Source organism: Oculina patagonica, chromosome 1 (assembly GCF_052425735.1).
Source record: "Oculina patagonica isolate OP01 chromosome 1, crgOcupat, whole genome shotgun sequence".
Taxonomy (NCBI): domain Eukaryota; kingdom Metazoa; phylum Cnidaria; class Anthozoa; order Scleractinia; family Oculinidae; genus Oculina; species Oculina patagonica.
The window spans coordinates 28,883,062-28,898,754 of NC_135758.1; the positions used below are offsets into that span (position 1 = coordinate 28,883,062).

At 39.7% G+C, this 15,693-nt stretch overlaps 1 protein-coding gene across 2 annotated transcripts in view; it reads left to right on the forward strand.

Moving 5' to 3' along the window:
- The window catches only part of LOC144662251 (BTB/POZ domain-containing protein 6-like), a 49,670-nt gene extending 36,481 nt beyond the window's left edge, over positions 1 to 13,189 (forward strand). The window contains exons 1-2 of one of the 2 annotated variants that reach the window (XM_078523022.1): positions 6,091 to 6,207; positions 11,866 to 13,189. In XM_078523022.1, the coding sequence (XP_078379148.1) occupies positions 6,113 to 6,207; positions 11,866 to 13,165 (1,395 nt within the window). In that variant the 5' untranslated portion in view covers positions 6,091 to 6,112 and the 3' untranslated portion in view covers positions 13,166 to 13,189. Of the gene's footprint in view, positions 1 to 6,090; positions 6,208 to 11,865 lie in introns of those variants that run through there. The other variant, XM_078523030.1, reaches the window with a different exon arrangement.
- Positions 13,190 to 15,693: the final 2,504 nt, after the last annotated feature.

The following is a 15,693-nucleotide window of genomic DNA, read 5'->3' on the forward strand; positions in this document are numbered from 1 at the left end:
AAATAACTTGCTAATAATGTTTCAAACTGACGACTGCATTTCGGATAGTCAACACTTTCCGGATTTTCTGGAACTTTTCCCTGGAAATTTCTGTACCATTCGCTCTTGTTCCTAAATTTCCGGAATTTTTGGTCGAATGGAAAGCGCCCAAGATCTTGCCTCGCACGCCTCGCTGCCTCGCACAAGACTCTTTAGGGACTTAGGGTGCGTTTCTTTGGGAAAATCCAAAATTGGATCATTGATCTCAGATCACACGGATACTTTGCTCCCAAAGAAACGAAGAATCTGAAAACGGATTTTTTTGCCATGGCAACCCCGTAAACACATTTCGCACAGTACATAAAATATCAGCACAAATTTATTTTTCGTCGAATGTATCCCCAATGTATCCTAGCTAAAAAAATTTAAGCATAAAAAATATTTTACAAAAACCACGCGTCGAAGTGGATCTTCTTTAGCGTTAAGCACAATGTGGCGAGAAAGCATCTGAGCGCGAAGAATGATTGCGAAATGATCAGTGTAAATTTCACTCGTGACAATTTCAAAAGGATACAACTTCCGTAGGCACACAGTGGCTGTTCTAGAAAACCTGTATCCCGTTTAAAATGATACTTCATACCTATCTGAAGCTACCGTTTCCTTTTATCGTGAAATATTTTTGTATTTTGATCGAAATAACCGCCTAAAACTTTCCGTATGGCAGTGTTTACAAAGAGCGAACCTGTATTTTCACATCAAAGACCGCTGGGCCAAGGTACTTTTTTCGAATCCTTTCCCAAAGAAACGCACGGATCATGAATCCTAATAATCCGGATTCAGATATGATCTGATGTATCCACTCGAAGTGTGGATTCTTCAGATCATTGATCCAAAATTAATCCATTTTCGGATATAGGTAAAGAAACGCAAAATCCGTTTTTGGATCAAGAATCCGGATTTGGATTTTTCCCAAAGAAGCGCACCCTAAAAAGGGTGCGTTCCTCCTTCTGCGCGGTCCCTGACAAAATGGCAGACAAGGCCTTGAAATCAGACGAATTTTTCACAATCGAGATATCATTACTTGATGAACTTGTGCAGAGAGATACGCTAAACGTCACAGAGGTGGAGTTATTCAAGGCTGTAAATTGCTAGGCCAAGGAAGAATGCATGAGATTAGGCCTTACGCTTGACGGCTATGTCAAAAGACAAATCCTTGGAGAGCAGGTTATCAAGTGTATACGCTTTCCAATTATGGAGAAGAGTGAATTTGAGGAGTTGGTCCTTAACAGCAGTCACGAGAGGATGTGCATCCTCTCCTGCAGCAATATATTAACACAAGAGGAAACAAGCAACATCATGAAAAATTTCATATGCACTGTAACTTCACCACCCGGGGGTGCACTCAAAAAAGTTTTATACGGGGAGGCTCCGCCCCGAGGTCCAATCCCTTACCCTTTTATATACCATTTTGACAGAATTTGCACCCCTTTTGTATACCTTTTATAGAAAAAAAGGTACCCCTTTCATACACTTACACGACACAAAATATACTCAAAACAGGACGTTTTTATGTAGCGCTTAATAAATTAAGACGATACAGCCTTAAGTTGCGTCTGTTCATTATAATTAATTTAAAGGTCTTTTTAAATATCTTAATGACAGATTTCCCTACCCTTTCATATACCTAAGCTTGTGAAATCCATACCCTTTTATATACCTAAAGCCTGAAAAAGGTACCCCTTTCGGGCGGAGCCTCCTCGTATACACATTTTTAGGGTCTCATTACATGACAAATTTCAACCCGGTTTTCCAGGCTGAGATTGGCTTCCAGAAGAAATCTTTTAAAAAGACGTTTATGATTACATGAAGAAAGTTCCATCCTGGGCTGAAATTTCTAGCCCTGTTTCAAAAACCGGACTGGAAATCTCATCCCAGGTAAAGGGGCTGAAAAACCTCATGAAATCGCATTCAAATTTCAGCACGGCTGAAAAGCTGATAGATGCGCAGCGATGGTTTTCAAGGAAAGAAGATGGTGGCCATGTTAATTTTTCAGTTTTGTGTTTAACCCGGGATCAAAATTTACCATGTAATCGCAACAAAATTCCAGCCCAGCAACATGGGCCTGTAATTCCAGCCCGAGCTCAAATTGGCCATGTACAAAATGGTTGTTATGGATGACTTCTAACTGTCACATCTTGGGCTCCCCTAGTATCCTAGGTTTAGTTTTAGGCCATGTTTGTTCTATTAGAGGTTACCTTCATTTTCGATAGTTGTGACCATATTTGGTAAGTCAAGTGACCAGAACACAAAAATCCTAAAAACTAACACACAACTTACCGTCTTTGCTGTGATTCAAATTGCTTCCAAAACGGCTAAAAAAAGACACCGGAACACAGGTTAATAACATTTGTTTTTCTTAATGACTATGATACTGCTAATACAGCATTTGGGTTCCCTGTGCCTGGAATTAATTTAATCATTCTCCCCCTCTAAAATCAATCCCCTTTGTATACCTTTCAGTTTTTCCAGAAAATAGCTACTGTTAAAAATTTAGTAATAGAAAGGTTAATTTTGACAAAAATCGAATGGGTTTAGATTTTTATTTTTTTTTTAATGATAATATTTACATTAAAAAATGATGATGTCAGGATTTATGCAAATGTTATTCTCAACGTTTAAAATGTTATATTGACAACATTTTCCATCACTTAACTTCCCCTAATGTTCCCTTTTAAACACACTGAAAAAGCTATGCACAAGAGAAACCTCAAATAAATAGTATATTGGTGAAGAAATTATTATACATGACACGAGCGTGGGACAAAGAAAAAATCTGAGTCATCGACGGGAATCGAACCCACGGCCTCCCAGATACGGGTTGGGCGCTCTAACCAACTGAGCTACGTGAGACTCGTTGTGAGCTAGGCCATTTACTAGGTTGATAAGTGACACGCGTGCTGCATCAGTTTGGTTAGAGCGCCCAACCGGTATCTGGGAGGCCATGGGTTCGATTCCCGTCGAGGACTCAGATTTTTTCTTTGTCCCACGCTCGTGTCATGTTGAATAATTTCTTCACTATTTATCACCGAGCTTGAAATTTACTATCTTTATCTTTTACTAAATAGTATATTATGACATCATCATTATGATGTCTTAATTTTGACATTTCCTGGCATTTTTCATGTAAAAATAAGTTGTTAAATTTCCTCTGTTCAGTTGTTTAGTTCAGTGTAGGAACACACAATTAGCCACTCGCTTTCCAGCTGCAACAGAACACTTCTTCTGATATTTTACTTAGTGACCATAAAGTAAATGAAAACATTTGACTCACAAATCTTCTTTATTGTAAATAAAACCTCTTTCTAACAAACATTAAACTGATATTACAAATTACTTAGTGAAATCCGAGGTACTAATCAAAGATCAACAGGTTTAGTTTTAGTAATAGAGCGGTTTTCACTTGATTGTCAAAGTAAATTGCATTTGCTTTGGTTTTGCATTACTACGCTTAGTGATTGGCTTAAAAATCTTGCGCCACTTTCTGAGCCAATCAAGAGTAGACCCAAAACCAATTGTGTCTTGCTCGCGCATGTTTTCCTGCACTTCGTAACAGCTACATGTATTTGCTTTGAGTTGTGATTGGTTTACTGGATTGTCTGTGTCCTTTGTAATTGGCCAGAGTAATTACTTTGGTTTTACGACACTCAATTGAAAACTGCTCTACATACTGGTAATACAACTGCAAACAAGACAGGTTTCTGCTGCCACTGATCCATTTCTAACTTAACAATAATTGGACGACCTACGGTTCATAACAAAGAATAACATTTCCATTGGTGTCCTTTGTTCCCAAACATTAAAAATAAATTACAGTTCAATACAATAAATTTTGAGGCTTCAGTTGCCACCAAGGGGGAGGTGGATGGGTGTCTCTTTATGAACTTTTCATGGGGACAGGCTCTACCTGAAGGTTCAGTCGGGCATGGCCCTTTCAATAAGTTTCATATAGCAACTTTTTCTGCAGTGGCATTCCTTTCACATGCATAAAATGAAAGTACCACACCCATTTCTTATATATTATAGTCCATAGATATATATATTCCACCTCCAAAGTAAATACCCAACGTTATAGAAACAGGTTGACAATTCGCACAAACCTTTGCAGGCATCTGGCAGGAAATTCTGCTCCGTTTTTGCAACACCAAATTAAGTTGTTACCCTCTTGCATACTGCAAGGGTAAAAGCCAACATAAATTATGAAGAACCCCACTACCCTCCAGCTGCAGTGAAACTGCACAGTTAAAGTCACAATCCTTCCATTACTTTCATGGTCATTCTTTAAATCTGAATAACAGTTCTGCACACCTACTTAGGGAAACAGCAATATCATTCCATTCAGGACCCAAGTCAAACTCTACTCCTGCAACATCAACTATATCACGAACCTCATTTCCAATACAGTTGCTAGGGCCATCTACAAATGCCCTTATGGAGACAATCATAGGACCATCCTTTTTTACAGAAAATGGTCCATCAAGCATAACATCAAAGCCATAATAAAATCCAGTGCTACACTCTCTCCTCCCAGATGTAAATGTCCCAGTTTGGTTAACTTCCTCAGTACGATCTTCAGAACTAATTAATATTGTCAAAGAAACAGTAAATGTACCACCATCATCACCTAACAGAGAGACACCATTTAGAATTATGTCCTTGTCAACTATGAATGAAAGCCAGTCATCTGCATCTTCATCAGGATCATTTTCATGGTAGGTGCCATAAAGAAAACTCTTGAATCTACAGCATCGTAAAAGAGGACCCAACCTTTGAACGTCCAGGAATCCAACTGCTGAGGTGTCGGTGCAAGTGAAATATTCCATGATATTACTTGTTTCCTCTTTTGCTAATATCTGGCTTGGAAGCACAACATCTTTGAATTCGTTCTCCTTCATGATTGGAAAACGAATATTTTTGACAATCTGTTCTCCAAGTACTTGTCTTTTGACAGAGCCGTCCGCTTTAAGATGTTGCCTCTTGCTTTCTTCTTTTGCCCAGCAATCTACAGCCTTGAACAACTCCACTTCTCTGATGCTCAGTGTATTTCTTTCCACTAACTGGCTAATTAAAGATCTCTCCATGCTCAGAAATTCATTTGATTTCAAGGCCTCTTCTGTCTCTTTGTCGATCAAATCCCAGCAACAACTCAAAAGGTTTTTGTTTTCAAACCGTTGAGCGTGTTGTAAGACACAAAACACGTTTGATAAATCCAGATTCTTTCCTAAGTACTTAGTGCATTCATCGGTTAAGCAAGGAATCATGTATTTCTCGGCCAGATACAACACTTGCATCACGTTATTTCCGTTCAAGCAAACTTCATCAGTGTAGATGTAACGCAACAACTCCAACATACCTTCGTATTCACAGTCAGGGAGATCAATATGTTCTTTGGTTTCAGCCATTTCACCGCAAAACATAGCAAAAAACACAGGACTGTAAATCGACAACAAGAACTTGTGAGCTGGAATTACAATCTTGCTTTTCTTGGTGACTGCACTCTCTCCATAATGTTGGGACGCTTGAACAACAAATTTGACGTCACTTAGGGTGCCGCTATTAAACAGAAACTTACATCTCTCTTTATAACCCTTTGGCCAGTTGTTTGTGAGCGATGACATAATTGTTAAATGCAGAAAACACTATTGTAAAAGAAGCCGAAAGCGTGTAGCACGAGGATTCTGATTTGGAAAAGAAGGCTCGAGAAGCAAGGCAACGCGGGAAGACCCGCGAGAAGGGACTCTTACGTTGTCAGCGGTGTTTGCGATAAGATTTGGTCTTTGTGTAACGTACACAAATATTAACTGTGGGAACTTCGGAGGATTTCATTCGGCAAAATTCCGCAAAGTTGTAAAATTCTAGCAGTTAGCACTAAGAAAAGAATTATTTTCCCTTATCCTTCCAAACATAAAGACTGAAAAAATGATACCTAGGTTGCTTTCTTTGAGTCAGGTGCAAGAGTGAATGTCTGGGTAGCTTATACAACGCTATCGAGATTTACAAAGCCACCCGCTGTACGAAAACGAGTCCGCCAACAGAAAAACCTCGCCTTTTGGAGGGAAAAGAGGGGAAATAAGTCATGTCTACGCTCAAAGCACTTTCGAAGAACTGGCCAATGGATCACAAAGAAAGATGCAAGTCTATGTTTAACAACGAGATCTTAATTGTCATAGTCTATAATATTCGAACTTTGGCCGGACACCGTACCTCACCGATTTCGCTGATATTTGGCATGCAGTCTTGTTTTAGGGTCCTAACTACCAAATGTATATTAAAAAGTTTCAATTCTTTTTATTTTGGAAAATATCGAGAAGGCCGATTTGAAGCGTCCGTGACGGCTCGCCAACATGGCGGATCGAAGGTGTTCTTGTTACTTCGACACTGAACCTGCCGTCACAGTTTCTCGATCATACTTGGCATAGTTATAAAGAACTATCTTTCTTCTTTCTATATATCAAAATAGATTCGGCAAATGTTGAGTTTGGATGATCAACGGCCAAGAAGTTCGAAGGTATGTTAACGATGTTTTGAACAGTCTCAAATTTACTACAAAATGAAAGGCTAATAACTCCACTGTTATCTCGATTTAGAACTAGCCATTTACCATGAACAAAGCTTGTTCATTGGTGAATTGATTCCATTAATAAAAAAATTGGGGAAATGTAACCGTTAAGAATAAAAAATTATGGAACCTCTAGTAAATTGGCCATTTCAGCGCCATTTCAGCGGATCAGCTCATTTAACAGCAAATCATCGGGAGAAACATGAAAGGGTTACAGTCGTTTATAATAAGCAGTTTCCATTTATTCTTTGCTTATCTTAAACAAATGCATGATCTTTGCCAAAGATATGGCGATTTTTGAGCGTACGATCGTTTCTCCAAATTTTTATGTCGGCAACTTTATTTTATTTGTTGTCGAGATTATACGCTGTTGTTATTCAATATTCGTTTCACAAGAACTTCTGTTGCTCGCATTTCCCAAATCACTGTTTAAGAAATTGCCCATTCCGTAACAGGGTCATTCTTACTTTTTCTTTAAAAATTACTAGGAAAGCAAGAATGTCATAGAACGGTTTTATACTAGTGAAAATACCTGTCAGACATAACTTCAACTGTTTGCGTTATCTGGCTGTTTTCACAAATATGCAAATTAAGGAATTCTTTAAGTGCCTATCTTTAACTATTTCACGCTTAAAGATTCCTCTAAATCTTTTCGCCTACCTTTTGGCCAAACGAAGTTTTGTGTCTCCAGGCAGAATGCTCGTTATCAGCAATGAAAGTCGAAGAGATACAGAAGCTCGAGTAAAATTCCAACTGCTGTGAAATGAACATCGTTTGAGCTTGACGTGTATTTATAGATTGCGCTCGAGCTCCGTTAATTAAGTTTATTCATTTGGCGATCAGATAAAAATCAATGAATGATCAGAGTTATTAAAGTCCGTTTCTAAGCACGAGAGACACGGAAGTTTGTTTTAGAAGCATTTATGCATAGAAATACCGGTTTATTTTTGAGCGGTAAATCTGCATTTATAATAGCTGGGAGTTTGGGGTGTTTTTTGGTGTTTTTTTTTAGGGGGCTCGGCGGAGGGGGAGGGGGGTGTGGAAGTGGTGCCTTCGTATCCTCTTTTGTTCTTTTACACAGTGGCCTGAATTTGGAACAGTTCGGGGAATGGATTATCAATTACTCTTCGTTATGCCATGTCACCCCTTAATGTGGGAGCGCCGCGCCTCAATTCACGATAAAAAATTTATGGCCGCCCGGTCCATTTATGTAGTTCTCCGCCAGGTCTCTCAATAGGCAGGTTACGAGCCTAGTGGCCCATCAGGCCGGAGCTCATACCGGTTTCCGCAACGTGAAGCGACAACGAGTATTTTTTACTCCACCCGGATGGGATGCTATTCCATCGCAGGGTTACCTTCCTTCCCGAAAAGCTAAAGATTGACTGGTAATCATTTTTACACCTGGGTAAGGAAAGGGACTCTGGGAGTTGAGAGGCCTTCCAAAGAACTTAACGCATTGTCCTCCAAAAGCTCTATCCAGGACTGTTTGGTCCAGAGTCCAGCGCAGTGACCATTATTAGGCCATCACGCTCCCCAACCGTGTAAGAAAGTGCAAAAATCTGCTTGTATAAGCCCTGGGGTTGTACAGTTTGGTACGAAATGTGGGCTTTTAAATGTGTTAATTAAGTTTATTCATTTGGCGATCAGATAAAAATCAATGAATGATCAGAGTTATTAAAGTCCATTTCTAAGCACGAGAGACACGGAAGTTTGTTTCAGAAGCATTTATGCATAGAAATACCGGTTTATTATTGACTGACGCAGTTAAAAAATACTCGGCTTCTAGCGGTAAATCTGCATTTATAATAGCTGGGAGTTTGGTTTTTTTTTGGTGTTGTTGTAGGAAGGCGGGGGGGAGGGGGGTGGAAGTGGTGCCTCCGAATCTTCTTTAGATCTCTGACTCAGTGGTCTGAATGTTGAACAAAAGAGCTCATCTGCCTAAGCATAATGCGAGCTGATTTTGAAATGAACATGACTTTACGTTTGTGTCATCAGTAATTATCGTGTTCGAAGAAGGCGTGGCTTACTCGCGGCAAGAACAACATAATAACAGTGAAGCTAACACATTTTCCTCATTGATTTGAAATGAATTTCGAATCAATTCTTTTTAGGGCAAGTTAAAAGATACAAATGTTTTTCGTCCAGATTTTTCCAAAAAAAAGCAGGCGAGAACTTGGCTGTTTTTGTTATCTCGGACTTTTTTTTTATCAAAGTCGAACCTCTCCATAAGGACACCTCTCGCGATGCGTCATGACTTACATCACGTATGTCCTTATCGCCGACCTAGGTGAAGAAAGGGACTACCGTAATTACTCCAATAAGCGCCGCGGCGCTTATTAAATTTTTTACGCCTCCAGTGCGGCGCTTATTCAAGGGCAGCGCTTATTTGAGGGCGGCGCTTATTAAAAAGTTTGACGCCACAAAGAATCTAATCCTTTACATTTATTAAAATAGGGTCCCCTGATTGCCAAAAGTCGTCTCTTGCTGAAGATTGTACTGAAGAATGTTCAATAGAAAAACTGAGCGGTAAAACAAGCACTTTGAACTGCAGAACGTCGCTTTTGATGGAAAGAAATGTCCAAGTTTGTTTAAGAGTTGCTTTGTAGTTCTGTTTCTAGTTAAACAGATTTCCTTGAATAAGCGCCGCATCGGGACTGCGGCGCCGGGGGCGGCGCTTATTAACTTTTTTGTCCGCAATGCGGCGCTTATTCGAGGGCGGCGCTTATTCGGGGGCGGCGCTTATTCGAGTAAATACGGTATGATAGTACAGAGGCTTTCCGAAGAACTCAACGCAATATCCCCCCAAAGCTCGAACCGGGATTTAAAAATCTCAAAAAAGTGTTAATATGAATTGTAAATCCACTCATAGCGGTCTGGCCTTACTAAAACCTGGAGAGAGAAAAAGACAGTGGGCAGATAAATGAAAGCTGCTCGAGAGTACGCTGTTGAGCAGATTCTGTGAAATTCCCCTTTTTATCCTTTTCTCTCATAAGCCCTCCCAATTCAAGGCCCATATATTTCTTCCAAGTCAACTGTCAAAGTTTAAGGCCACTTTTTTCCTACCAGGTTACCGTCTGGAGAGTTTTAAATTTTATTAAATCTTGGTGACACTGTCCCTTTAATTCATTAATGTAATTCAAATCAGTTAATAAAAACGTTTTTCAGAAAACAAGAAGTTTTTTAATTTCGCTTTAAGCCACCGCACCCCAACCACGGATATAAGACCTACCACATTTAAAAGCCCACATTTCGTACCAAACTGTACAACCCCAGGGCTTATACAAGCAGATTTTTGCACTTTCTTACACGGTTGGGGAGCGTGATGGCTAAATAATGGTCACTGCGCTGGACTCTGGACCAAACAGTCCTGGATAGAGATTTTGGAGGACAATGCGTTAAGTTCTTTGGAAAGCCTCTCAACTCCCAGAGTCCCTTTCCTTACCCAGGTGTAAAAATGATTACCAGTCAATCTTTAGCTTTTCGGGAAGGAAGGTAACCCTGCGATGGAATAGCATCCCATCCGGGTGGAGTAAAAAATACTCGTTGTCGCTTCACGTTGCGGAAACCGGTATGAGCTCCGGCCTGATGGGCCACTAGGCTCGTAACCAGCCTATTGAGAGACCTGGCGGAGAACTACATAAATGGACCGGGCGGCCATAAATTTTTTTATCGTGAATTGAGGCGCGGCGCTCCCACATTAAGGGGTGACATGGCATAACGAAGAGTAATTGATAATCCATTCCCCGAACTGTTCCAAATTCAGGCCACTGTGTAAAAGAACAAAAGAGGATACGAAGGCACCACTTCCCCACCCCCCCCCCTCCCCCAAGCCCCCTAAAAAAAACAACACCAAAAAACACCCCAAACTCCCAGCTATTATAAATGCAGATTTACCGCTCAAAAATAAACCGGTATTTCTATGCATAAATGCTTCTGAAACAAACTTCCGTGTCTCTCGTGCTTAGAAATGGACTTTAATAACTCTGATCATTCATTGATTTTTATCTGATCGCCAAATGAATAAACTTAATTAACGGAGCTCGAGCGCAATCTATAAATACACGTCAAGCTCAAACGATGTTCATTTCACAGCAGTTAGAATTTTACTCGACGGCTTCTGTATCTCTTCGACTTTCATTGCTGATAACGAGCATTCTGCCTGGAGACACAAAACTTCGTTTGGCCAAAAGGTAGGCGAAAAGATTTAGAGGAATCTTTAAGCGTGAAATAGTTAAAGATAGGCACTTTAAGAATTCCTTAATTTGCATATTTGTGAAAACAGCCAGATAACACAAACAGTTGAAGTTATGTCTGACAGGTATTTTCACTAGTATAAAACCGTTCTATGACATTCTTGCTTTCCTAGTAATTTAAAAGAAAAAGTAAGAATGACCCTGTTACGGAATGGGCAATTTCTTAAACAGTGATTTGGGAAATGCGAGCAACAGAAGTTCTTGTGAAACGAATATTGAATAACAACAGCGTATAATCTCGACAACAAATAAAATAAAGTTGCCGACATAAAAATTTGGAGAAACGATCGTACGCTCAAAAATCGCCATATCTTTGGCAAAGATTATGTATTTGTTTAAGATAAGCAAAGAATACCTGAAAACTGCTTATTATAAACGACTGTAACCCTTTCATGTTTCTCCCGATTATTTGCTGTTAAATGAGCTGATCCGCTGAAATGGCGCTGAAATGGCCAATTTACTAGAGGTTCCATAATTTTTTATTCTTAACGGTTACATTTCCCCAATTTTTTTATTAATGAAATCAATTCACCAATGAACAAGCTTTGTTCATGGTAAATGGCCTGTTCTAAATCGAGATAACAGTGGAGTTATAAGCCTTTCATTTTGTAGTAAATTTGAGACTGTTCAAAACATCGTTAACATACCTTCGAACTTCTTGGCCGTTGATCATCCAAACTCAACATTTGCCGAATCTATTTTGATATATAGAAAGAAGAAAGATAGTTCTTTATAACTATGCCAAGTATGATCGAGAAACTGTGACGGCAGGTTCAGTGTCGAAGTAACAAGAGCACCTTCGATCCGCCATGTTGGCGAGCCGTCACGGACGCTTCAAATCGGCCTTCTCGATATTTTCCAAAATAAAAAGAATTGAAACTTTTTAATATCCATTTGGTAGTTAGGACCCTAAAACAAGACTGCATGCCAAATATCAGCGAAATCGGTGAGGTACGGTGTCCGCGAACTTTTAAAAAAGCTCGAATATTATGGAGTATTACACTTAAGTGACGTCACATTTGTCGTTCAAGCGTCCCGAAACAGCGAAAATGGAGATAGTGACAGCAAGAGACGCAAAATTGTAATTCCAGCTCACAAGTTCTTGTTGTCAATTTCGAGCCCTGTGTTTTTTGCAATGTTTTGCGGCGAGATGGCCGAAACCAAAGAACATATTGATCTCCCTGACTGTGAATATGAAGGTATGTTGGAGTTGTTGCGTTACATCTACACTGATGAAGTTTGCTTGAACGGAAATAACGTGATGCAAGTGTTGTATCTGGCTGAGAAATACATGATTCCTTGCTTAACTGATAAATGTGCTGAGTACTTAGGAAAGAATTTGGATTTCTCAAACGTGCTATGTGTCTTAAAACATGCTCAACAGTTTGAAAATAAAAATCTTTTGTTTCATTGCTGGGATCTGATCGATAAAAGGACGGATAAGGCCTTGAAATCAAATGAATTTTTGAGCATAGAGAGATCCTTTTTAGGCCAGTTAGTAGAAAGAAATACACTGAGCATTAGAGAAGTGGAGTTGTTCAAGGCTGTAGATTGCTGGGCAAAAGAAGAATGCAAGAGGCAACAACTTAAAGCGAATGGTTCTACCAAAAGACAAGTCCTTGGAGAACAGATTGTGAAAAATATACGTTTTCCCATCATGAAGCAGATAGAGTTCAAAGACGTTGTTCTTCCAAGCAAGATTTTAACGAGAAAGGAGACAAGAATGCTTATGACACATTTCAGTTCCCCTCTGTCTCCCGCAGATGGTTTCCTTGATGTTCATAGAGTGGGTTCCCTTTTGCGATGTTGCAGATTCAAGAGTTTTGCTCCTCATGGCAGCATCATTGAAAATGATCCTGATGAAGACGACTGGTTTACACTCAAAGTTAACAAAGACATAATTCTATATGGTATCTCCCTGTTAGGGAAAGATGGTGGTTCATATAGCGTTACATTGAAAATAGTCACATATGATGATGATGACGACGATGATGATTTTGACAACAATGCCGAGGAAATAATTCATCTATCCCAAACTGGGACCTTTACATCTGGGAGAAAGGAGTGTAGCAATGGATACTACTACGGCTTTGATGTTATATTTGATAAACCTTTTGCTGTTAAAAAGGATGTTGTCTATTTCATTGAATCGTCAGTTGATGGCCCTGGCTATTATCTTGGAAATGAGGGTATAAATGCAGTTAAATTTTCAGGGGTGAAATTTAACTTTGAGCATGAGTGCGTTGCTAATGACACCATCCATGGATTAGTTAACCGAAGTTTGTGTGCAGAGCTGTTATTCAGAATTAGAAAATGATGCTGATTGTAACACCTGGATTATTTAATATTATCCTAGTAACACTTTTATTGCAGAGAGGAGTCAACTTGATTTCATATTTGCTAGCAAGGTGTTACAATACATTACATGTACATAGAATTAATGTTATTTTTAAACATTGTAATTTTGAAACATTTAAAGTGTGGTATATAATTTGTGTTTTGTAGGTGGTTGATTTCTTAAGGCAAGTAAATGTTGAGTTGTTTGAAATAATTTTTAAATTACAAATTTTACGGGACAAGGGAAAATAGCATTTGACTGTAAGCAGAAACGGAAGAGATTATCGCTTTTAAAATTCCCCCGAGGCACTATTTTGGAATTTATGATGCTCAAGGTATTGTGCAATGGCCAGTTCCCCCTTTGAGACATGCCTGTAGGGAATCATGGTAGTTGTATTCAGCAAAACGTGTGAGAGATTTGGCAACACTGAGTACAACTACCATGATGACTCCCTGCAGGCATTTCTCTTTGAGGGAATTGACCATTGTTTCACACAAAAGACTCTTTGCTTCCTAACAATAGCAGCAACACACTGACCTCATGTAATCCAAAATGGTGGTTTATAATTATAATGAAATGTTGCTTCCCTTGTTCCATAAAATGTTGTAATTTAGCCATTATTTCAAACAGCTTAATTGCATCGAGAGCCGTGACAAGTTCCCTTAACAGCGGCATAGCCAGCTTTCCTGCATAGAGGGGTTCCAAAACTTGTTTTGCATCCTGATTGTCAATCGAGCACCCCAGGTGCGTCTTGCTACGGGTGACCCAGGACATGCTGTTCTGGAACATATTTAAATTTTACGTCCTCAGAAGTATATACAGCTGTAGCATTTCCTTGATTCTGAGCACAAATTTCTAATAATCCCAGTGCCAAACATAGCTAGCATTTTACAAACTTTCCCATCTGGCGAAGTTATTTAAGGAAGAAGTTTAGTTCCAGAAATTCTGCTTTCAAAAAAATTCCGAATTTATTGACTAAAGCTTTCATTGATGATGAAGCTGAAGCTTGTATTTCTTTGTTTCAGCTTATATTTTTTTGGTTGAATGATAGAAAACACTAAAGGCACTTGAACCTTAAGCCTAAATCAATTCAAGTGGCTCAGTGTGGGGGTAAATTTTCAGCCTTCAAAAATGTTCCAGAAAGTTTTTAACATGGCCAATTTGTTGTATTTTTTTCCTTGCAAATAAGGTTTTTTGGGTACCGGTAGCCTGCGTAGCTGGTGGTTTTGTTGGGGTTTAAAGCGCACACAAGCAAGCGAGGCCGCGACAACGAGTGGCAAAGCCGGGAGGGGCTTGGGGAGCAGGATGCTCCTCCTCCCAAGCTTCTCGCAGCTTTGCCGCCCATTGTCGCGGCTTCGCTGCTTCGTTGTCACAGCTTTGCCGCTTGCTTGTGTGCGCTTTAACCCCAACAAAACCACCAGCTACGTAGGCTTGAGTACCGGTAAATGTTGAATGAAAATTTTATCTATGTTACCAGTATTACCGGTATATCATGCCAGCCCAGTGAAAGCAGAGACTGTTTGTTGTGTACCTGGACGGTTTTTCCTCAAATTTTTTCCCTCCAACGGCGCTGGGTGGGAAAATTCATTTTTAATTAGTGATCAACCCTCAGTAATTGTTATTTTGATTGTTTATGAACATCAGGTATTTTGTTAATCGCCTGACAGACCAGGATAAGAAATAAAAATAGCGTTAAGCAATTCTTGGTCCTTATGCATAAAGCCGTACAGACTGTGCTGCGATGTCGGGAAGCAGAAGATTACTGGTACAACTAGGAGATCACGTGTCTCAGTTATAATAAAATATTGTAACCCGTGATATAGCATGTGATGCCTTTTGGAATTAATTTTCTTTTCTTATTCTTCAAAAGTCAAGATTTCATTCCATGGAATTCAGAAAAGGGGGGGGGGGTTCTGATAATTTTTCCTACTAAAATTATAGCCATGTTTATAGCCCAAAGGGGGGTTCCGGAACCTCTGGAACCCTCCACTGGCTAGGCCCTTGCGCAGGGGCATAATAGCTAGAATTTTTCAAAGGGGCGGGGGGGGGGGGAGGATCACACTGTGTCACACCAAGGGTACCTACCAGATTCTTATGTTAACGTCCACACTGTTTTACTAAAAGTGACATTTTATCGGATGAGCAGTCAGGGTTTTTGGTATTCACAGGTTAACTGGCAGACATGAGCAGTGAAGCCCAGTGAGACCTGAGTATGAAATTGTATGGGGGTCCGGGGACCAGCTCTCCTGGGAAATTTTTTGAATTTGACTCTCTAAAATGCCATTTCCTGCATTCCGTAGACAAGAATTGGTTAACCGGGAAGGTCTTTTTAGGCTAAAAAATGCTAACAAAAATAAAATGTTGATTTGGCAGCAATTTTCAGTCTGCAGTTGTCCCTTTTTTAGTTGATTCCAAAACAGACTTCAATCGAAAAAGGGTGGGTTGATTCTGCGTATGAAAGATGGTTTTCTCAACTAGTTTTTGGCCAGTCCAAGGGAGCAAAATCA